General features: G+C 38.3%; 1 protein-coding gene across 2 annotated transcripts in view; it reads right to left on the bottom strand.

The window, feature by feature from the left end:
• Window positions 1-24,952, bottom strand: part of SNX9 (sorting nexin 9) — a 59,086-nt gene that overhangs the window by 15,372 nt on the left and 18,762 nt on the right. The window contains exons 5-11 of one of the 2 annotated variants that reach the window (XM_085217115.1): window positions 13,207-13,390; window positions 12,281-12,434; window positions 11,168-11,252; window positions 10,119-10,244; window positions 9,720-9,837; window positions 5,186-5,316; window positions 1,835-1,938 (exon numbers count right to left, since the gene is read on the bottom strand). In XM_085217115.1, the coding sequence (XP_085073241.1) occupies window positions 1,835-1,938; window positions 5,186-5,316; window positions 9,720-9,837; window positions 10,119-10,244; window positions 11,168-11,252; window positions 12,281-12,434; window positions 13,207-13,390 (902 nt within the window). The remainder of the gene's footprint in view (window positions 1-1,834; window positions 1,939-5,185; window positions 5,317-9,719; window positions 9,838-10,118; window positions 10,245-11,167; window positions 11,253-12,280; window positions 12,435-13,206; window positions 13,391-24,952) is intronic. The other variant, XM_085217116.1, reaches the window with a different exon arrangement.

The raw sequence follows: 24,952 nt of genomic DNA, 5'->3' as shown, positions 1-24,952 counted from the left end.
TAGGTGAATAAACTGAAATTGCACAGTTTTAAAGAAGGAAATGACATCTAACTGACTCCATACCGCTCAGTACAGTACAAAGACTGATGTGTAGTCCTCTCTAATATCACTACTGTATCTATCTCGATTAAAACAACTAAAATGCTGTAAGTGATCTTCTAAGAAATTAATTGGACAAAACACTTTCCTTTCCCAGGATGGCAAAACAGCAACAGTAAAGGTAAGGTGACTGCAAAAAGAACGGCCAGACCGTGCTCTCCTCTGTTTTGTTGATGGGAGCCTGAACTCGAAAAACTCAAAAAAAGAACTGAGTCCGGAATACCGAATGCTAACACCAACAATGCAATAAAATTATTATACATTATATATATATATATATATATATATATATATAATTTATATAAATAAATAGATATAAATATAGATATAAATGCTGTACTATCAAAGGTTCAGCAAGCTGCTTTTACCGTTTTATTTGCATTTTCACTTCTTTTCCTGAAAATGCCATCATATTAGCTCATAATAAAAGTGGTCTTATTCTGGGGCTGATGTTGGAGAACACTGGCATGTTTCAGACACAACATTTTATTCCTCTTGTGTAAAAGAAACCATGAGGTTATCCTTTAAGGTAAGATTTAAATACACTTCCCAAGTTTCTTTCTTTATATGAATCAAGGCCTGCTTTCCATTCTTACCATTTACAATTGGAGGTTCTCCCTCAACTATTCCTTCCTAATTAAAAAGTAAGAATTAAGGCATTCGACCACCTTTCTTACTGCTAACAGTACAGAAGCAGTGACAGAGCAGACTTGAGAGCATACTCTAATGTGTAGGTTCACACAAACATTTTTAATAGCACCCTGAGAGGTTCCCAGGCACTGGAACACGGTGTGCATGTCTAAGGCATCAGAGTCACCTTGCAGTGCCAAAAGGTAAATTCTCAGCACCACCCCAGGCTGCCCACCTCAGCCAGAGTCTCTGTTGGAGCTGCCTGGTTTGCAGTAGGGGTTTCTCACAGAAACATTAACAGGACTGATGGAGTGGGGTTTAGAAGTGATACAGCACTGCCACTACACACAGCCTGTCCCACTGGTGGTCTTGCCTAACATTATAGAAGTGATGGGCTTCTTGCAAGTGTTTGTATCAGTGCTCGCTCTTCTCTTGGGTACATCAAGAGGTTTTCAAGCCACTTATCTTCAGACACCTAAGCCCCACATATAAACAGCAGAAAAAAAGCTGTCATCTTGAAGCATTTTGCAAACATTTAAATTATATACCTATGGGTATATAATCAGATGCGCTCTCTCCTGGTTCATCTTCTTAGGCTTTTATACCACTAGGACAACTACAGCACACCACTTCAGAAAAGCAGAAAGTTTGAAATCCTCATGTTCAAAGTGGAAGTGATGTATGAACATCCATTCTTTCTGATTAGCACAGAACTGCTACAGCACAGTTGTTATATGCACCTTAAAAAGTACTGCAGCACTTGCATAAAGTCTACGCTGGGCTATTTCCACCTGTAGGTAGGCTATTGTTTTTGCTCCTATAAATACTTCTAATACTGTCCCTCTAGTTTATTCAACAACATATACTGAGTTAATATAAAACTAAAGTAATAAACATAGATACATAGTATGCATGACATATTATTAAATGTAGGAATTTGGATAATGTTTTGCATCCAAAATGTTTACTATTTTAGTTTTATATTAACTCAGTATATGTTGTCTACTCAGATTTATATCTACTGTAAAAAAAAAAACATGCAAATACAAAAAAGCATAACACAAACCAACCAAAAAATACTAAAGCAAGCAAACCAACACCTTACATTTCTACCATGTCAAGGTCAGGAGCTTCTGGTTCCATTGTGGAAAAGATCATGACTCCGACAGTTTCATCTTTTTCTGCCTTCCGCTTTCCAGTTTTCCACTCCTTGAGGAAAGACAAAAAAATAAATAAAGAACCGATAATCCACTGTTAAGGACGTGCACTTAAACACTGACTAGAATGTCTAGGAGAACAGACCACCCACCTTAAAATCTTTCATATGAATCATAGAATCATAGAATTGCAGGGGTTGGAAAGGACCTCAAGAGATCATCGAGTCCAACTCTCTTGCTAAAGCAGGTTCCCTACAATAGGTCACAAAGGCAGGCATCCAGACAGGTCTTTAATATCTCCAGAGAAGGAGAATCCACAACTTCTTTGGGCAACCTGCTCCTGTGCTCTGTCACACTTACCATAAATAAGTTCTTCCACATGTTAGTACCAAACTTCTTATGTTCAAGTCTTAGGCCATTACTCCTTGCCCTATCGCTACACACCACCAAGAAGAGCCTGGCCTCATCCACTTGCAGTCCACATCCTTTCAGTATTTATAAACATTTCTCAGATTCCCTCCCAGACTTCTCCTCCCCAGGCTGAACAGACCCAGGTTACTCAGCCTTTCCTTATATGGGTGATGGTCCAGGCCCTTTATCATCTCTGTGCCCCTCCACTGGGCTCCTTCTAGGAGATTCCTGTTTTTTTGAACTGGGGAGCCAAAAACTAAATGCAGCAGTCTAAATGCAGCCACACTAAGGCAGAGCAGAGGTGAAGGATTATCTCTCTTAATCTGCTGGCTACGCTCTTTTTAATGCACCTCAGGATAACAATGACCTTCTTGGCCACAAGGGCACACTGCTGGCTCACTGCCAATCTGTTGGCCACCAGGACTCCCAGGTCCTTCTCCATAGAGCTCACCTGCAGCAGGTCATCCCCTAGCCTGTACTGATGCATGCAGTTATTCCTCACCAGGTGCAAGACTCTACACTTGCCTTGTTAAACCTCATCAGGTTCCTTCCTGCCCAATTCTTCTGTCTGTTCAGGTCTTGTTGAATGGTAACACAGCCTTCCAGTGTATCTGCCAATTCTTTTTATCATCAGCAAAGTTGCTGAGAGTGGATTCTATTCCCTCATCCAGGTCGTTGATGAAGATGTTGAACAAGACCAGACCCAGCATGAAATCCTGGGAAACACCACTAGTTAAAGGCCTCCAATCAGACTCTGCACTACTAATGACAGCCATCTGAGTTCTGCTAGTCAGCCAGTTCTCAATCCACCTCACTGTCCACTCATCTATCCCACATTTTTTAAGTCTCATAACAAGGATGCTGTGGGGGATGGTGTCAAATGTCTTGTTGAAGTCAAGGTACACAACATACAATGCTCTCCCCTCATCTACCCAGCCAGTGATGACAACATAGAAGGCTGTGGTTGGTCAAGCATGATTTTCCCTTGGTGAATCCACGTTGACTACTCCTGATAACCTTCTTCTCTTCCAACTGCATGGAGTTGGCATCCAGAACAAGTTGTTCCATCACCTTTCCAGGGATGGAGTTGAGGCTACCTGGCCCGTTGTCTCCTAGATCCTCCTTGCTCATTTTGAGGACTGGAGTGACACTGGCTATCCTCCAGTCTTCAGGCACCTCTCCTGTTTGCCAAGACCTTCCAAAGAAGACCGACAGTGGTTCAGCAATCACCTCTGCCATTTCTCTCAGCACATATGGGTGCATCCCATTGGGGTCCATGGATTTGTGTGCGCTGATTTTGGCTAGTCACTTTCTGACCAGATCCTCTTCAACCAACAGAAAGTCCTCTACCCAGATTCTCTCTCTTACCTGTGGGGTCCGGGATTCCTGAGAGCTAATCTTAACATTAAAGACTGAAGCAAACAAGGCATTCAGGATCTTTGCCTTCTCAGTGCCCTCTGTTACAAAGGCACCCATCTCATTTAGGTAGGGGACCACATTTTCGCTAGTCTTTCTTTTACTGTTGGCACACTTCAAACAAACAAACAAACAAAAACTTTCTTGTTATCCTTTACCTGCTTTGGAATGTTTAATTCGAAAAGGGCTTCAGACTTTCTCAACATCCCTACAGTGTAACAATGAAAGTTTCAGTTGGGCCAAGGCTTCTTCAAGAGTTTTCCCCTTTTGCTTGAGCACTTTGTTTTCTAGATTTTGTGGTAAAAAGGCCCTTTTGTATGTACTGAAAAGCATACAAAAAGTATAATGGCAATTATATTCAGCTGTATGTGCACATGTGGTAGTACTGATATCAGAAGCGGCTCAAGGTGATCACAAGACTCTTAATGTAATTGTCATACTGAGCTGTTAGTGGAAAGAGAAGGAAAAAATTCCAGATGCATCAGATCTGCTCTGTTTATATCAGTCTGTAAGTTAGATTCTAAGAGCCAGTGATTAACTAACATGATTATAAAACTCAGCACTGTCCATTCAAATAGCACTTAATTATGACTGCAATTATTATATTAGTAAACCCTTTATTTCAGAATAATCAGGTTGGAATAGAATTCAGGAGGTCTGTAGTCCAACATCCTACTCAAAAAGGGTCAGATGTGACCTTAGTTACTGAGGACTTTATTCAATCTTGTCTTAAAAACGTGCAAGAATCATTTACTTTTTGAGGAGTCAGTGTGAATTTAGTATGACTATGTGTTGAAAATAGCAATTTTCCTATTCACTTCCTCATCAGTAGATACTTGATATCTACATTATTAACAGAGCTTGAGCTCAATCATGAATAAAATATTACTTACTGAAGGTGAAGATATTAATCCCCCCAAAAAGAAATGCATAAGTAAATGAAGGGAAGGGAAAGGGAGGAAATTAGAAAAGGCTTGGTATATTGGGTCAGGCTGCAGCATAATCCCATTACAACTGATTGCAGTGCAAAACCATATGTGGGGATTTTTTGTTTTTAAATATAGTACAGGATGAAAAACATTCCAGTTCTGCAACAAAACAGTTACTATTGTTAGCAAGGCAATACCAATCAGAGGACTGCAGCAAGCCTGACAGAGGTGGATAAGGAAAAAACCCTAAATCATTTCTTGTATGCCCTGCTGGAAGATGCAAACTGTCCTTAGACTGGCAGCAATGCTACTTTCAAGACTGTCAGAGTGGCACAGAGTACTTCACAAAAGCAACTCTATGTCTTACTTTAAGCTGTCAGCTGAATCTACCAAACCCAACAGGTTACAGATTCTTGCTGCTGCCCACAGGGGGCAGACAAATCAGAAGACTACGGAGTGTAATTCTTACTTTGAAGGGGGAATGGTGGGTGTTGGGGGGACAGAGGGGGAGGGAACAACTCCTAAATTCCAGCCATTTCTTACCTTCTCATCTCGGAAATTGAGAAATTGCTGGAAAACTTCACTTTCTGAAACAATAGGATGGCGACACATCCTTGTCATCCAAGCTTGCAGCCTCTCCATACGCATTTTGATAAATTCTTCTTCAAAGCGCCCTGTTATACAATGCACAGTAATTGTTATATTTCCATTTCAGTAATCGGCTTTTCTTTTTTATATTTATGTATATACACATACACATATATACATACAAACACACTAGAAACCCACAAACAAAACCTGTAATTTATGTTTTGAGTTATTAAATAGAGGCAGAACTTACATGGAGTAAACATTAAGGTAACTAATCAGAAAAACCCCAGATCACAGTACTGGATATTGCTCCTTTTAAAGACAGTTAGAAAACACTATAAGAACATAAACCTCACCCACAACCAAATCACTTTCTGGAAAAAAAGAGATTAATAAACTTTTGGATGGAGAAATTAAGATAGCCTGATGATCCAAGACAAGCTAGGCATGGACTTGGAATATGTTTTTCTGATACAGTCTAAAAAATTATTGGCAGGGCTCTACAAAGTTTGAGGAAGATGAACTAGCTACTTCCAAGTACATCATATCTAAATAACACAGCATTTGTATTTGAGTAGTCTGATTTCAAACAGCAGATTTTATTTTTATGGTTGTGAGCAAATGAATGTATTTGACAAAACAGAAGTCTCAATACATCTTATGTATGAACTGGTTATAATACATATATGACTCAGTAATTGATCTTTTTTGTCAGATTACAGCACCAAGTAACCAAAAAAATATATTTTTAAACCAGTAGTGCTTCAGTACTGTGTGTTTGTAAGAGTATTTTAATTTTACCACAAACTATATCTAAAGAGAATAATATCTAATTTTTAAAAAATGGACTACAGACTTCTTAAACATGATTGAATAGGATATATTTGAAAGAAATGAGAGATTCCTTTAGATAACAAATGCAAACAGTTTCAATATAGTTCTACTGTAAAATTACTATGGCAGCAGCTTGACAAGCAAGGATTTTAATTTATTTATAAACTGCAAATATGAAAAGTGATAAGCACAATTTCTCAGTGTTTCCTGTAACACTTCAGAAAAAAAAGAGTGTAATGTTTTTCTTTTTTTGGGGGAGGGAGGAGTATCAATTTAATTGAGATGACAAAGACTTGAGTATTAAGATACAGTTAAAACGAAATCTACGGACTTCATCAGGTCTTCTGGTTTCCTTTCAGTCCACAAGCACAAGTTAACCTAAATATATTGGTGAATTCCAAGTACGAGGCTATCTAAGGGGAGGGGAGGAAGTCACTTCCTCACTTTTCAGTTTCCTCGGCATTTATCCCAGCATTTGCATCAATGCTTAGCTTTCTTCAAACACAATTGAACTGCTGCATTTTTACTGATGCCCACAGCCATGTGGTTGGCTACATGCCTGCTTTTGCATGCTTGTTTTTGGCTGGTTGTCCTAAAGCCTTTATAAAAATTTTACCAGAAAACATACAAGTAGAAATAGGCAGATTTTATACAGGTTTACTCCTTTCCTCACAAACACTCATGTGCCCTTGCAGAAAGGGAGCAAGAGACTGGTGAAAACGCACAGACTGCACATTCAATTGTAGTTACTGACTTCGTGAGCACTGAAGTTGTGCAATCTCACTTTCCTTAAGTAAGAACAATTGACTTTCATAGGCTTTGGAGAGTTTGGTCAAGCCAAATGGGCATTAGACTGGAGCACAGTGCTACACAAATGAAATATGCTCTCTAAACCAAGGTGAAATCAAGCAATAGGAGGAATAGCCACAACATTTTGCTTATTGGCAAAGAATAGGTTTTAGAATTCTCCCTTTCTTCTGAGAGCTTTGCAGCAAAGGTCCTACAACATAACACTTTCACAATCAAATGCAAAAGAAAATTAAAACAAAAATCTCAAAACAATTCCTCCAGACAATCTGCAAATACAGAATATAACTAGCTATCTATTCTCTCCAGCAGCGAATATCTTCTGCAATAATAGGGAAATAACAGTAAGTAAACAAACAAAAGAATAATCCACTTTATCTTGGCTTTAAATCAATGGCCTAGAGAAATAAACTGGAGATACAAAGTGATGCTTTTACTGGTGGTGTTTGGTTAGCAACAGATAGTTACAATTCACCATAAATACTGAACAATGAAAGGTTTTTCTTGATATCTTTTTTAAAGAAAATGGGGAAAAAAACACCCAAGCAGTAAGATATAACTGAAACTTGAACAAAAATTCTCTCCTTATTTCTCTTCTGGAGCTGTCTTGAACAGTCACCACAAAATGGTAGAGTTCTCAATTCTTGTTGAAGTCATGAGGAAGGCCAGCAAAACTGCTACCTTGGACTTCTGGTGGGAGGACTGAAGTGTTCTGGCAGGGGAGGTTCCCATGATATTCAGTCCTGAAGGGTAAAGGGGTCCAGGAAGGCTGGATGCTCTTCAAGAAGGAAGTCTTAAAGGTACAGAAGCAGACTATTCCCCTGTGCCACAAGATGAGCCGGTGGGGAAGAAGAGTGATGTGAATAAACAAGGAGCTTTTCCTGAGGAGAAAAAGACAATCTGTCTTCTGTGGAAGAAGGGACAGACAACTCATGGAGAGTACAAAGAAGTTGTTAGGATACGCAGGGAGAAAATTAGAAAGCCAAAAGCCCAGCTTGAACCCAACTTGACTGTTGGGGTAAAAGAGAACAAAAAACGTTTTTAAAAATATATTAACAGTAAGAGGAGGGCTAACGAGAATCTCCATCCTGGATGCAGCAGGGCATGTGATCACTGAGGTTAAGGAAAAGGCTGAGGTTTTCAATGCCTTCTTTACATCTGCCTTTAGAAGTCAGAACAGTTATCCCTGGGGTATTCAACCCCCTGACCTGGAAGTTTCAGATGGGGAGCAGAACAAACTCCCTATGATTCAGGTGGAAACAGTTAAGAGACTTACTACTCCACCTGGACTGCCACAAGTCCATGGGGCCAGATGGGATCCACCTAAGAGTGCTGAAGGAACTGGTAGAGGTGGTTGCCAAGCTGCTTTCCACCATCTATCAGCACTTCCGATTTCCTAGAGAGGTCATAGAGTATTGGAGACTTGCCAGTGGGATTCCCATGTACAAGATGGGTCATAAGGAGGATTGAAGGAACTACAGGCCTGTCAACCTGACCTCAGTGTCAGGAAAGGTTAGATGAGCAGATCATCTTGAGGGAGATCACAAAGCATGTGTGGGACAACCAGGTGATCAGGCGCAGCCAACATGGGTTCATGAAAGGCAGGTCCTGTATGACCAACCTGATCTCTTTCTATGATTGAGTGACCTGCCTGGTGGATGAGGGAAAGGCTGTTGATGTAGTCTACCTAGACTTTCGCAAGGCCTTTGATTCTGTCTCCAGTATTCTCTGGAAAAGCTGGCAGACCATGGCTTGGACAGGTACACCCATTGCTGGGTAAAGAACTGGCTGGATGGGGCCAGAGAGTGGCGGTGAATGGAGTTAAATCCAGCTGATGACCAGTCACAAGTGGTGTTCCCCAGGGATTAGTACTGGGGCTTGTCCTGTTCAATATCTTTACTGATGATCTGGATGAGGGCATTGAGTGCACCCACAGTAGAACTGCAGATGACACCAAGTTGGCAGGATGTGTCAATGTGCTTGGAGGTAGTAAGGCCCTACAGAGAGATCTGGACAGGCTGGATAGCTGGGCTGAGGCCAATGGGATGAAGTTCAACAAGATCAAATGCAGGATCCTGCACTTTGGTCAAAACAACTTACAGCAACACTACAGGATTGGAGTTGAGTGGCTGGAAGACTGTGTAGAAGAAACAGACCTGGGGGTGTTGGTTCACGGTTGGCTGAACATGAGCCAGCAGTGTATGCAGGTAGATGCATTGGTCACCTTGGCTTGTATCAGAAATAATGTTGCCAGCAGGAGCAAGGAAGTGATCATCCCTCTGTACTTATCACTGGCAAGGCCACATCTCAAGTACTGCATTCAGTTTTGGCCTCTCACCATAGGAAAGACCCTGAAGCACTGGAGTGTGTTCAGAGAAAGGCAATGAAGCTGGTGAGGGGTCTGGAGCACAAGTGTTATGGGGAGTGGCTGAGGGAACAGGGATTATTCAGTCTAGAGAAGAATAGGCTCAGGGGAGACCTTATCACTCTCAACAGCTACGTGAAGGGAGGCTGTGGTGAGGTGGGGGTCAGCCTCTTCTCCTGTGTAATTAGCAGTAAGACTAGAGGGAACGGCCTCAACTTGCATCAGGATAGATTTTGGTTGGATGTTAGGAAATACTCCTCCGAGAGAGTGGTCAGGCACTGGAATGGACTGCACAAGAAGGTGGTGGAGTCACTGACTCTAGATGTGCTCAAGAAACATTTATATGTTGTGCTGAGGGACATGGTTTAGTGGGAAATATTGGTGAAAGTGGACAGTTGGACAGGATCATCTCAGAGGTCTTTTCCAACCTTAGTGATTCTATGATTCCTATGAGTCCACAAACAAGTAATAAACATTTACCTGTTACTTGCTTGTCTGGAAGAGATGGGATTGGAATGGCTAATCCAAATTTAACCAGGAGACGCTCGTACAACCAATCAAAGTGCTTGTATCTGTGGTTGACAGATCGATTAGTGTTCTGTAAGAGAAACACAACTCTGAATTTTGACAGGCATCTACAGATAGCAACATGAAACAAGTGTGACCAGTAAATAGGTGGAACTTGAAATAAAACTTATGATGTAGTCTTGAATCTATAGTTACAGAACTAAAAATGCTAGGAAATAACAAAGCTACTCTTTGGGGGAAAACTTGTGTCAATCACCATTTATAACCCTGTAACCAACTTGAATAAACTTATTTATCTGTTCAAATGACCCACATTTGTGAAAGAGAACAGCCTGTTTTAGATACACTTACAGTGCAGGTCAGCTGATACTCAATGTAGCTCTTGAGACCATACATTTTTGAACCTTTTTTGGGATCTGCCACCACACAATCAAATGTAGAGGTAGGATAAACCCACATTGGGCCATAATCACCAATCTGTAAGAAATTGCAAATATTACTGTTTTAAATTGAATACATGACATTGTACCAGCAGCAAACAAGGAAACAAACAAAGAAACAAATACATTCCATTACATGAATGAAGAATATTTTCAAAACAGAGTTTCTAATTCTCTTCATTTAGAAGTTTCAGACGCTTTCAATGAGCCTGAGAATCAAGAAACACAGGGGTTTCCTGCAGCTAGATATAATTTACCACAGTTGTATTTAAGTACAGTTGTATTTAAGTACATTTTTTTCAAATAACTAAGGAGCAATGAGTTGTAGGTATTATTACCTCCATCATATTTCACTAAAATAGTATAGATCTAGAACAGTCTGTTTATTAGATCAGCAGATGAACTCACCATCATGACTGAATACAGCAAACCTTCATGAACGTACTTCAAGTAACTATTAAGAAAGCTGAGACACTGTAATACATTTTCTGCCCTCTCTGTTTCAACAAGGCTTGTTTTTCACATTCACAAATAATGCAGGTAAGAAAAACATTATTAAGAATAATTTTGAAAACAGAAGAACGCTTAGAAGAGAAGAGTTAAAACTTGACTCTGAAAAAACCCTCAGTGATACAGGACTCTGGAATGCAGTCCATCATGACTTTAAGTGGTGTATAGTTTCATAATGACAGTGACAATTCTAATTATGTATTAAACACCAATTTTGTCTGACTCGGATATATTTAACAACACTGAGACTAAAAGTTAACTTGGGTAAGAAGAGAAGTGGAGAGAATCTAAAAAATGAAACAAACCAAAAAAACAATAACCAAAACAAGTCAGAAATCAACCATCACCCCACTTCCTCCCTAAAAAGAACCAAATAAAAATCCAGCCAACCCACTAAACAAAAGTCACACCCACACCACAGTCACACTCACTCATCTACCTCCAACTTACAATTATGGGAATCTTCTCTTTTGGTTTTGCTAGCTGCTTTGCCAATAGATACTGTTCCATTCCAGGTTTCGCAAATCCAGGAAATCTAACCAAACCAAAGTGATAAATTTACTTTGCATGCCCTTTCAACATGCACAGAATACATCACCACTAAGAAAAACACTTAGCATTTCTCAAAAATAAAAAAAAATTATGACATGGGTTACCAACTATTCACCCTGAAAAAACAGAAAAGTTTGTGCTGCTAATCTCCAGCTTTTGTCTGTGTAATACAGGCTCCTTCTTGCATGACATGTAGTTACTTGTGCCCTGCAGTCCACCAGAGCAAATGTAACAGGAGGGCATGAACTAACACTTGCCACACCATTCACTGCAGCCCATACTTTGCAGATGCACACATGCACGTACACACATGCACACCTTCTTGCTGTTTCAGACAATGAGAATTCAATCATCTTAAAGAACAACGAAGTCTGGATTTAAAAAGTACTTCTAAGTATGAGTTAAAATAATTTGTCCACCAATTAGAAAGAAAAATGCACAAAATTCACTGTAGCATCCTTACACAAAGGCTTTACGAATGGCAAATAGCGGTTCTCTTTTTAATTAAGAAGATACTTAGCCCTTGAAGTATCTATAATCTACTACTTGCTTTCAGAAACACTACAAGTTTTACATACCTTTCAGACAAATGCTTTTAAATTATTTTTATGCTGGTCATAGTAAATGGGTTTGCAACAAGTAGCTGCCAAACTGATGGAGAGGTACTGCAGCGTAACTGGACAAAATGTCCACTGATGAACAAAGTCAACCATCTGTGAATGACTAGTCGTGAAAAATTTAACCAACAGTAAGTCCAGAAATGCAGAGCTTGTAAAAGCATTATTTGTTTGTATAACATCTCCAAAAATAGTTTCATGATGTACTTTCAGGGTTTCCTGAATCTATATTATCAAATCACATAGAGCCAATACTTAATCCACATACATCTTAATCCCCAAAATATTATTTACACTGCATATTTCAAGAAGGTTTAATTGCAACACATCTATGCTACTTGAAAAATTCCAGTTCTCTTCAATATATACACATTTGTTCTGTATTTTCCATTACTTGTTAAGTGGTAACTTCATAGCAGCTGCACGAGAGTTTCCACGCTGGGACCCCCCAGCCTCTGACGACTCAGTTTCCTTGTAACCAAGGTAAGATGGTGAAGATGATTTCGGGTCATCCCAGTCATCATCCCAATCATCATCATCAGCAGCTGCTGAAGTAGAGAGGAAGGGTAAAGACAGTTACATACTTTCTCTTTAGAAAGCAGAAGCACTCTCCTCAACATACATAAACGGATAATCAACAAGGTAAATATACTGAAGAGCTAGCTGATCTTGCATTTTTTTATTCTTCCTCAGTTATCATCCACACCAAGTATATCCTAATAAACACTACACTACAAATCCACTGGGGCTACAGTGATTGGAAGAAAAAAAAAAAGAGAGAGATGCTGATGTGTAAAAATATTACAAAAAACAGCACTGCTCTATATTCATATACTACAGGTTAGTAAGATCCAGTTGTAAGTTTTCCTTTATTTTACTCCTTTCCTACAAATAGGTGAGGAGCCTTCTGAAAGACTACCATCTTCCTAAAATCAAGGATTTGGAGACCATGTCTTCACAGACCTGAATGCATAAATTCAAGGGTGTTTAAGTTCCAGTTATTCAAGTTGAACAAAGTGTCTAAGAACAGATTGCCCGTGAACAAGACTCTGGCTTGAGGCAGGTTTGAGGCACCCAGTATTGTGGATCTGATTTTTATTTTTATTTTTAAATATTTTTAAAACCAGCCAATGACCTTCATCATTTTAGTATTCAATTTACTCATATGACGATTTCCTACCTGGAAGATTTTTATTTTTATTTTTGTACTTACTTTTTATTAAGCAATTCATTTCCTACAGTTGCAAAAGATTAGGTAAGTCCTACGTCCATTGTCCACCTACTCTAATTTATTCAAAAGTAAGAGTATTATTAGCACACCTGGTCCTTGATATGCCTGTGGATGACCAAATGTTGCTGCTGTATCCCAGTTATTTGAAGCACTGTTCCTCTGGCCAGCTGCACTTTCAGGTTTCGTTGCCCAGCTGTCTCCAGTAGTTCCATTATCCCAGTTCCCAGACTTCCCAATATTCCAGCCTGACCAAGGATCACTGGCATTATTTACCTACATTGTGTAAACACAAAACAAAAATAAAGAAAAAATTGATTAAGACAGGAGCAAAGAGCACACACTTTCTTCCTGAAGTCTTTGATGTCCTGCTAAAGGCTACAAGTTTACATTCAGCACTTCACATTTGTTCAGTTCAGTAGCAGCAGCCAACTCTTACATTCCAAAATACACAGTTCTAAAATGCAGTAAGCACCTGGAAGAACCGATCAGCTTTCCAGCAATGTGACACTAGTACATGGCAATAAACATTATATCTCCCAAAGGAACTTAAACAATTTGTTCCAACATTCTTAGGAAGTACTCTTACCCGTGGTAAAAATTATTTTACTCTAATTTCAAGAGTACGGCGTATGTGAACTACTAAATACATCAATCCACAGACTAACCAGGATATCTGAACCAGAAACTTGAAAGTCAATGATTAGTATTTTACTGAATGTTTATTTCGTCAAATGAAGATCAGTGGCTTTACTAAAAGCAAATCCTAAGTTGCCCACCACCAATACTGGGTGCACTAGTTTGGAAGTTTGGCCAGGAATTTGAGCAGCTTCCCTGTTAGATCTTAATTCATTTAAAGCAAAGATGAAGGAAGGAAAGAAACATCTGCCAGGAAACAAAGTTTGGCATCTCCCTGTAGACCTACTCCGCCAACATTCTACTGATGTTGTAGTGGAGGTGGAAACCTCAGGGAAAGAGCACACAGCAGACATGTCTCTAACTACTGCATCAATTACTGACAGGCTTACCTGTCAGTAAGTTGGATGAATAGCCTAGCATCCTGCTCTGTGATTTGATTTTTAACACTGCGTTTTAAAAAAACATTGATTAGTTAAGTGCAGTCTACTCCAAATGCTTCAGTACAAAGACTAAGTGGTAGAAAGAGGAAAAAAAAACCCACAAATCAAAACCCACACACCCAAAGTGTAGGAGGAAGGAGGAGGAAAAGGGGAAGAAAGAAAATAAAGCCTACAAAGCTTGCTTTGTTCAGCAGAGAGAGGAACTGAGTTGTGAGTGTGAGAAAAAAAAAAATATCTCAAAGCCTGCAGAATTCAAGGCACTGTCTTTATCATGAAGCAGCATATCAAGGTTGCCTAGTATAATTAATTGCTATGACAACTTACATAAAACTATAACATTTACATGAAACTTGGAGCATTTTCCAAGGCAGAAGATTTACTAAAACTCCCACTATGAGTCAACTTATTCTCCCCAAACCCTCCAAAATCTTCAACATACCCGCATTCCTTACAAAAGTTAAAATTTAAATAGAAATCACTACTTAATTTCAGCTTACTAAGAAGACCACTTGTCTGCAAAATCTGAATAAGGTCTGGTTTGTTACAGAGTTTTGAAACATCCTCTTGTAAGCAAGAAAAGCACATTTGTTTCTGCAACAAATGCAATTTTGTCTTCCAAACATTTTAGATTTTTCAGGTATTGAATCTTTTTAAATACAAAAGTTTAATTAAGCAGCTGCACCTGTGACTTTGCTTTATAATACTTGATGCTACCACAAGTCAAGGCAGTTATTACAGTAAGAGCATCATACTCTGCCCACCACTTAGATAAACAAATACTCTTTAATAATGCCAATGCATTACTTTTCTGCAGTTCTCTGAAGTAATCCCAGGGAATCACAAAACATGAGCTCTTGCTTTAGTTTTCCCTAAAACAAGGTCTCCTGACAGTCAGACTTCACTGTCACTATCAAACCTTTAAAAGATGAAAAGGCATGTACTATTAATATTGCATAGTGCGGGCTCTTCAGGCACAGAGTCCCTAGGAACTGGAAATCAAGGTGAAAGCCTCTAAGCTGAGTGGAAATCTCCATTCAGAAGACCCAAGAAAAATAAGTGAGCCAGACAAAAATTGGTCTCTAGAAAATGCTGGACTGAGAGCAATTGTATGGACAGCTCCTACCTTGATAATTTTTTTTTTTTGAAGATGAAACTGATGCAAGAACACTACTCCCCTAGGAGAGCTATATTGTTGAGGTCTGCTAATTCTTGGATAGCTGATGCATACTGCTAATTACAGTGAAGTTGTTGTTGGCTTATAGGGTACCAGGCTGCTCTTCTTATGCTGTTCACCCCATACAAGTTTATGTAAAGTGAAAAAAAAACCAACAACATGCCATCAGAATTTATTGACTTTGTTAAAGGAAAACACAAATGTTGGGACTCACCCACATGGAAAAGCATGTCTACTCCTAATGCAACTTAGAGCACCTAGAAGAATTTGCATAATATTCATTTGCATATACTTCTGCAATATATGTTGGGCTGATCACTGGCAAATGAAAGCCCAGAAGTGGGATGATTGCCAAGAGGCTGAGTAAAGTTTTCCTCTTCTCTGTAGTTGATGTGAAATCTGGTACATGAGTGGGTGGCAAAGAAACCTTAAGATTCACTGCAAAAAAAGGGGGAGGTAATAACAGTAATACTGAATACAGTACTAAAGAATGGCTGTCAAAAGCGATCATTACAGAACTTGCAGACAGTTGCTCATACACATTAAATGCTGTACAGCACGGGGAAATGGATTACTTAAAACATCTCCAGGAGCAGTTTATCTCTGGTCCTACAGGGAAGCACTACTCTGAAATCACTTTTACCTCTAAGATGTCCAAAAAAGCTCTGGGATAAGCTCTTTCCCCTAAGCAGATGACACATATGGCGCAAAAGGTGTGGGATACGCTGTTCTCATTCAGCTCCTTTCAGCTGAAGGGCACACATTTCTTTCCAAGGCACTGGCAAAGACGGTAAGAGATGGGTTAGAGATGTGTACACAGGTGACACATCTCGGAGAGCATTTACAGGTCACCCAAACATTCTTCAAATGTTTGCCTATACACACCACACATGCTGTGGACGCTTCCAAGCAGTAGCCAAAATCAGTAAATGTAGAGGAGGGTTCAGGAATCCAAAGGTCTGCTTTCCTCAATTGTCTCACAACAACATGGAGGCCCAAATAAAGACAGATCATTTATTAAAGGAATAATCTCAGTTCCACTCAGCAGTTCCACAGATCTCAGTAGCTGACAAATTCCATAAGAGAAACCATTTCTGTGGCTTAGCTCTGGTTGACTAAACCTTAATTAGGCCAGCAGGTATTCTGTAAGTGATTAACTTGCATGTTCTCACACCTTAAGTATTCCATAATTGAAACTGATAATCCTCTGATCTCTCTCTAGGCAGCACAGAAAAGATGAAGAGTCCCTGCAAGAAGCTATTATTTAGTTAATCTAAGGACAGAGTACACCTAACATCCAAACATACAAAGCAATCGCAAACACAAATGCACAAAATGCTACACCATGTATAATTAAGAAACTTTGATCTTCAAATGAAATGCTGTGTCTCTGCTCCTCAAGTACACCGAAATTAAACTGAAGGATAAATTCCTTAAAGGCAACCAATCTTCCCTTTTGTAGACCACTACAGCCTTCTTCACTCCTACTGCTCTGAGAGAAAAACCAGAACAAAAACAGCTATTTGGGGGACAGACAATGGAGGGAACACATTGCTAAATATTTTAAGAATTTTCCATTAAGAATAGATGCAAACTCACTTTAGAACCAGATGATTACGGGTAAGGGGGATGAGGAACAGACAGGAGAATTCTCGCATATTTTTGAAGATATAATTATAGTTGAAGAAGAATTTCACAACAGCAAAATCCTCAGCTTAGGGATGGAAGGTCACTATCTTCATCAAATGAATCAAAAATGGAACATGAAAAAGCGACATTTTTGCTATCTTCTAAGAAGTTACAAAAAAGAAAAAAAACTAAGTCACCGTGGCATCACTCTGTCCTAGCTAAAACATCTTTTTTTGACCTCCTGACTACGTAAATTACTCCTGGCAGACTTCTTCCTCATACTGATGGATGCTTCTGATTGAAGAATGGATCACTTTTACTCCCAAAGGACAAAAGCCAAGACAAACCAAACAATGTTCAGATGCTAAAATTAAACCGATTACCACAGAAGACCCCAGGTAGCTTGCCACCAAAAGTAATCATTTCCAACTGTAAGAAAGAGATCTTGAAACCTGCTTCAAGAGACAGAAGCCACGCTGAAAAAGTGAAAAGTGAAAACAAGCTTGATCATATCAAGGAAAGTACAGGTCAGCCAAAGCTCAATGAGAACTATGATACTCTTGAAGAGACATTGAAACAGAGGCTATTCACAAAGTAGCCGAGAAGCTGCCTTGCTTCATGGTAGATTTTCATCTATTAACTTCTGACTCAACTAAAAAAAGCCATGTTTGTGGGGCAAAGTAGTATTTTTAGAAAGATATAACTTGGAAGAGAAAAGAAAAAGTCCATACTTCAGTGATAGGATGAGGAGAGGGAAAAAACTCCCATCTGTTGGTACCCCCATTGATTAAAGGAAGTGATAATACTTTCTCTGAAGTTTGCTTAACTTTAGCTTTGTCATTTACAATTCTATATATTCATCCAATGAGAATGTCTCAGGCTTCCGCTTTCATTACCCACGCAGGAATATTTAAATGGCAATCAAGTCACTTTAATATCCTTGTTTTCTTTTTACTTGATTTCAGGTTTCTTCTCAAAATACAGATGAGAAATGTCAGAGACTTATCCAAGTAGCAGTCACAATAAAGGTAGATACAGAAGATTCCCTTGTTTCTATTTGATGTTGTTCTCTAGATATCCTAGGGTCAGGCTACAAAAACTAAACCAGTCTTTATCCTTTCATTTTGGGAAATGCACTCTGTATTTTTGTTTGATAAAAGAGAGCAGGGGTTTCACTCATTGTGTTTTTTTGTAGGAGGAATAGTTGAAGAGTATGACTGGCCAAGACTTTTCAAAGTACCATTCTAAATGACAAATGTCAAAGACTTCACCTTAAAGATATGATCAATGAGCAAGAAAAATTTTATATCAGAAACAGTATAGTGCAGGAACTGCCCCCTACTGTGGTGAAGGAGATGGTACAGAACACACACGCCACATGGCACTATGTCTGCCAAGTAGGAGCACTTCTACAACTGACAAGACTGTCACTATTATCAAGTTAAAACATTCTTTGTATACTCAGTGCCAAACTGCTAGACCAGAAAGCTACCTCACAAAACAAGAAGTCAATCAAAAACTGAGCTACAAGAAAAGGAATGTGCAAACACAATAAACTGTGGGAAAACTATTTCAGGGTTAGATTTTGCCTTACAGCACGGAATCACGATGAAGAGTGATCACAATACCACAACTTAACAACATGCTGTCTGAGCCTTTATTCCGTCGGGACTCTCACAAAAAATCTCCGTAATTTGGATAGGCATAACCACCGTCCTATTTTGGACAATCATATTTTTGTATGTGAATGCAATTCAATTCAAAGCATGCAAGCCACTGTCTTATGGAAATCACTGCCTGTTTTTTTGTTAAAAAAAAAATTGGTCACAAACTCCTGTCACAATTCTGAATGTAATATCATGACTTAGATCACAGAATTACAGAATCAGAGAATTGTAAGGGTTGATGGGGACCTTTAGAGAACATCCAAGTCCAACCACCCAAATGTGGAGGAAAGGTTGCTTTCAAATTACATGTAGCAAAGGAAGATGTTGAAGTGTCATCTGTAACAAGAATTGGAATTTAATAATTGTGAGAACCAGCAAACCAGGATACTGAGTATTCTGGTGATTTATGAACAGTTATAACCCAAATAGCTTTGCCTGAACTTCTTTTTAGACATCTTTTACACTACATCCTTCAAGAGATGATTTATGTACTATATGTGTATATAACTATACATTAAGTCTTACAAACATACATTTACAGGTTTATTACTTACAGAAGCATGTTTCTGAAGTCTATAAAAAAACCAAACACATAATTGCTACTTCTATGGTGAACCTACCTATATACTTTAGAAGGCATTTTTGCATACCAGTTTAACAAGACAGACTGAAGTCAACCAAACACGAGGGAGTCATGCACCTCCCATTTCCCACAACAATACTTCTACCTCACTGAGTGCACACAGCTATGCCACAGAATTGGAAGTCTGTTTCAGGAATGCAATAACATGCACATTTCCACAGAATAGTGCACTTCTAGTAATAGTGCTATATTTATTTTCTTTGATCTTAGTATCTGCTACTTTCCATAACCATTCTGGTGATGTATGCTACACAAATTAATGAACACAATTTGTCCTTACAGCATTAAGCTGCAACTATTGGAAAAGATATTAAGTACAGCTTTGGGGATAGCTTCCTTAGTGTTCTTCTTATGCTTGTTTAACAACTTAGTCTACATACCTGGCAAGTTAAGAATTGCTTCAGTTCCTGCACACCAAACCAGGCGCTTTCACTATTTTTGATTTGTCCTGACTATACAGAATGACTTACAGAAGTTTTCTGAAGGGAAATGATCTTCTGGACTTAAGAAAGTTTATTTTCATATTCTTCAGCAACAGTGTACCAGTTTATCTTTCTTCTACTGGGAAGAAATTATCCCAAATCATTTCACTTACTACTGGCTAAAACAACATGTCTGACCTACCATAATTTAAGTTCATTTCAGTGTCATCATTGCTAGTGTTATTTTAATATCAGAAAAACTTACAGGTAACTTCCATGACTCTTTAAAATTAACAGCCTTCAGTGTCAAAGGAAGAAAACTCCTCATTCTTTCACTTTCTTTATGTAAAGACTATAAGATCAAGACAGCATGAGACCCATAAAAGCCACGTAACAGGTTGCATCTTCACCATTTAAGGATTACTTAATTACTTTGTTGACTGATTTATTCAAAGGCCTTTCAGATATGAAACCACAAACACGATAGGTACATGTAACAATAAGATCCATCTGTTTTTCTTCTCTGGGGATAAAATAGTCACCTTTAATCATTTATTCCCTTATTTGTATATAATTAGCTTCACTGCTTCCTCTGGTTGTTTTCGTCTGCCCCAGTTATTTTCTACATGTAGTTCTTGGAAACATCCACCTTCTCTTGGTTATTTGGGCATGACTGTTTGCTACCTGCTTGAGCCTATTTAAAGGAGATACTGCAAGCTCTACCAAGATATTTATTGCTGGCACATTACTGACTCAAGGAATTAGCTAGGAAAGAGAAAACTGTCAAGTTGTGCCAAGTTCTTCCCTTCTCTTTAGGAAGTATCTCAGGACCCCTCTTCTATTTCATTTTATATTTGTAGCTAATCCAAGTATGGCAGCATACCAGTGCTGGGGTCACTGCATCTTTCTCAATGAAGAAAAGGAAGTTAGAAGAGTAAGTAGAATTAATTATTAATTTACGGAACAACAAGAAAAAAGATCTTAAAAAAGCAAAGATAAGGAGCAGTGCACTGTTCAACCTGATGATCTTCTTCTAATACCAAAAAATTAAGGGTTCCATAGTAAGAAACCAGAGACATCTTATTTTCCTAGAAAGCAAAGGGGAATGTAAACAGAAGGAGGAACTAAGTCTTATTTAAAGAGAGGCAGACATAAGGATAGATTTGGGAAAACTATTGCATGCAGCACTTCTATTTGACAAAAGCAATCTTTTCCCTGAGATATAGCAGAACATCTGAAGTTATGTCAACAAGAGTACAATGCATAAAGCTCAAAAATAAAATTTGTTGGAATTTTATTTAAGCCCTATCAGAAGCACATTGAGATTTAAGATATATTTCTGAATGGATGGACTATCCAGCTGAGGACTGGAAAACCAAGAGAGAAAAAAAAAAAACATTCTTGGTCATAAAGTTTATATTAAAACAGCAAGTCTCTTCCAAAAAAAAAAAAAAAAAAAAAAAAAAAAAAAAAAAAAAAGCCTAATAGTAACTTAGCTGGATCTTTTATTTTTAATAAGGCTTGGTACTGAAAGACAGCAAGACAGACCATTCTGTCTTTGCCAGCAGAAGTATGGTTGCCATTTCAAGAATTAAGTCATCTTTTTGACTTACTGAAACTGGAGACTGTGGATATTATACACATAGAATCACAGAATGGCTTGAGTTGGAAGGAAACTTGAAGTCCATTTCATTCCAAATCCCTGCTGTGGACAGGGCTGCCACCCATCAGATCAAATTGCTCATGGCCCCATCCACCCCAGCCTTGAATGCCTCCAGGAATGGGGGACGTACAACTCCTCTGGACAACCTGTTCCACTGCAAAGTTACAGATATTTTAACGCAACCGTAATATATTAATAGTAATAAAAATTCTAAGATGTCCTGTTTATTTACAAGTGTTTCTATAAAGTTTTCCTGTAATAAACTTAATCCCCCAATTAGTGTAACAGGTAACAAAATGTCAGTAGCTAGGAATTCTGCTTTTTCTTATTCAGTACACCAGACTATATCTATGACAATTTCAGTTTCCACTACATTAACACCTAATTTTTTGTATTTCTATGCTTTCCACAGTTTGAACACACAATTTTATTTGTAGATGAAGCACACTGTATATTGACCCAATCACTCATTATTCAACCTGAAAATAGCAAGTCAATTGCTTACAACTGTGCATCTGCATACAGATCAATCCAAAGCACCTGAACAAACTTTTGTTAATACAATGACTTCCTGATGCAACAGTACATGAGTCAATACAATCTTTCAGTATATCTGGCTTTCCTATGTCAGAACAGCAATATTAAATCTTTTTTTGCTCCACGTGACTTACAAAGGAGCAATGCATAAAATTCTAGTATCTTCATTTTACAAATGAGACACAAGATCAGAGATTACAGAAGGTGGCTTTTCTAGGGGAAAAAAGAAAAAATTCTTAGAAACAGATGGAGACAATTAACCATAAATTTTTTGCACAGAGAAAATATCATGTACTAAAGAGCTCTCTGATCTGGAAGAAAGGCATAATATCCAAAACTACAGCCAGACTGCTCAGTATATAAATTAAATTCTTACTAGCAATAAGACGTGAACAAAGTACCAGATCAGTGTCAGAAACTGAAGAAACTAACATTCAAAGCAAGACTTAGGCTCTTCTAGAAAATATATTTAACCCAACAGCAGTTTACTGAGCCCAGATTTAAAAAAAATAAAAAATAAAAAATAAAAAAATCTTGAGGAAATTGAAATCATGACAAAATCTTGACAATGCAACAAGATGGTTTCTGCTACAAAAAGGCAGGAAAGCAAGAAGCCCAAACATATCAGCTTGAAGGAATTTATTAGCTTCCCCCACATCTTGCATGACCTTGGCTGCATCCAGATTCACACTCCCCCTTGCTCTCTCTCTCTCTCTCCATCTCCAGCAACACAGTTTTACTATAATGCACAATGGTATGCTGCTTCTCCAAACAGTCTCACAGAGCATTTGAAGGATAACGGAGAGGACTCAAACACATAAGAATAATGCACTGATGAAAATGAAACAAGCTGTTCACTTGGAGTTACCCTATCCCAAAACTTGCTATAAAGAAACTGCAATTTGTTTGTATTACAGATTCGGTATACTGCTGATAAACTGTTAAGCACCTGCCTTTTCAAGCTTTGCCTCCTCTAGAAATGCATCTTCCAAAACTACGTTGATGTAGTAATTCTCTATTTCCAACAGAACAGATCTTTTATTATAATTCTTCCTTCTATATAGGCAAGGGGCTTTTTTTTCCTGCCCTTCTCTAGGCACATGAGTACCCTCTGTTAAGCACAGATGCCTTTACCACCATTCAAAATAGTCTAATCTACTTTACAACAAGTAGTTGTTCCAAGGTAAAATTTATTTATATATTTCATTCACAAGAGAAACAGTACTCAGAATTTACAGAATTAGGTGCTGCAAATATTTCAAGCCCTTCAAATTTAAAGTTTGGCTAGAAACTCTTAAGGATGAAAAGCCAGAGCAAGGATAACAGCAGAAGAAACGATGTTCCCACTCTATCTTCAAAATTACTGTAAATTAGTGAGTTAAAAGGAACCTATAATCAGTGGTTTGTGTTCAGCCCTGAGATGAAAAATTCATGAGGTATATCTGAAGTTCTGCGTTTAACCTAATTATTCACAGGGCATCAATTAAAAAAATAAATAAATAAAAGTAAAAAAATAAAAATAAATAAAAATTGAGACAGTCATAGTGAGGTCTGGAGCTCTAACTGTGTGTGGGTATATATGTGTATATTACACATATGTACTCCATCTATGCAGTACCTGAATGTACTATATACATGCCACAGTATCACAGACTGACTGAGTCCGGCAGGGACCTCTGGGTCCATCTGATCCAACTCCTGCTCAAGTAGGACCACCCAGAGGAGGGTGCTGAGAACCATGTCCAGGTGGTCTTTACAGATCTCCAAAAAAGAGCAGGCAACCTGGGCAAGTGTTCTCTCACCTGCCCAGTAAAAAAGTGTCTACTGATGTTTGGATGAAGCCTTCAGTGTGTGTTAGTTTGTGCACAATGCCTCTTGTTCTGTCACTGGGCACCACCATAAATAGCCTGGCACTGTCTTCTTTACACCCTTCCATGATTTTTCATGGAGCACAACATCATGAAACACTTACAGATGACATCTGTCCGCTCCTCCACCAACTTTTCTATTAGACAGTCGTAACAAAGCAAACTACAAATGATTACTGAATAATTATAATCTTTTAGTTAAAGGCTAGGCAACCTTATATTGGTTTGGCACTGTCTAGCTCAGTACAAGAAGCATAAATTAAATATCATACACTCATGTATACTGACTATAATGAAAACATCACATGTACAGTTTTCAAAAGATCTCAATTCATCTCTAAGTTCCGTGGTACAAGTTACAGTTAAGAAAACTAATAATTGATTTTTAACTGCCACAAGCTAGACACATTTTCCCACCTACTACAATAAGTAAAGCATTTACTTTCCATTAAGTGACAGCTTTGCATGCTGCTGCTGGAAAGAGCAGATTTTGCTCTTGTGCTGACCTATGGACTTTGACGTGTTTAATTGCTCCTATGTGTAACATATGTAGCAATCCACATAACATAACAAACTGCTTGTGTTTAAGATAATGGCCGTCTTCATATATTTAACTTGAAGCTAAACACTTGCAGCTTAATAAAATGACATGTTGGACAAAAAGTACAAAAAAATAAAAAATAAGAAAAAAGGAAAGAAAAAACATTCTTCTAGAAAAAACAAAGTCTCTTCTCCAATTGACAAGAGACAATGCCAGAACTTGCTTCATCTTTTTTAATCAAAGAAACAAATCTTACTTAAATTCTGAAAGATATATATCTATCTCTGGCTCATGATGCATAGAACATTCAAAAGTAGCAAACATTAAAAAAAAAAAAAAAGCACAGTTCCTTAAAAAGGTAAGCATACTAACACAAGCAACTTTATCTTAATGCAAATTTGCTAAAAGTGAGAGTTCCTTTACACATGACTGGAGTACAAACAGAGACAACGGTAGTCAGAGTTTTACATGGTTGTAGATTCTAAAAAATAAAATGCCTTATATTTTGAAGTGGTAGTACACATTTTTTCAGCAGTGACAGTAGCTGAGGAGACACACACAATAAATAATCAACAGAAGCGTTCCCTAATGAAAACATAATTACTTCTATTAGCA

Source organism: Meleagris gallopavo, chromosome 2 (assembly GCF_905368555.1).
Source record: "Meleagris gallopavo chromosome 2, MGAL_WU_HG_1.1, whole genome shotgun sequence".
NCBI classification, from domain to species: Eukaryota; Metazoa; Chordata; class Aves; order Galliformes; family Phasianidae; genus Meleagris; species Meleagris gallopavo.
The sequence above is the reverse complement of the archived record's forward strand: the minus strand, read 5'-3'. Positions and strand labels throughout refer to the sequence as shown.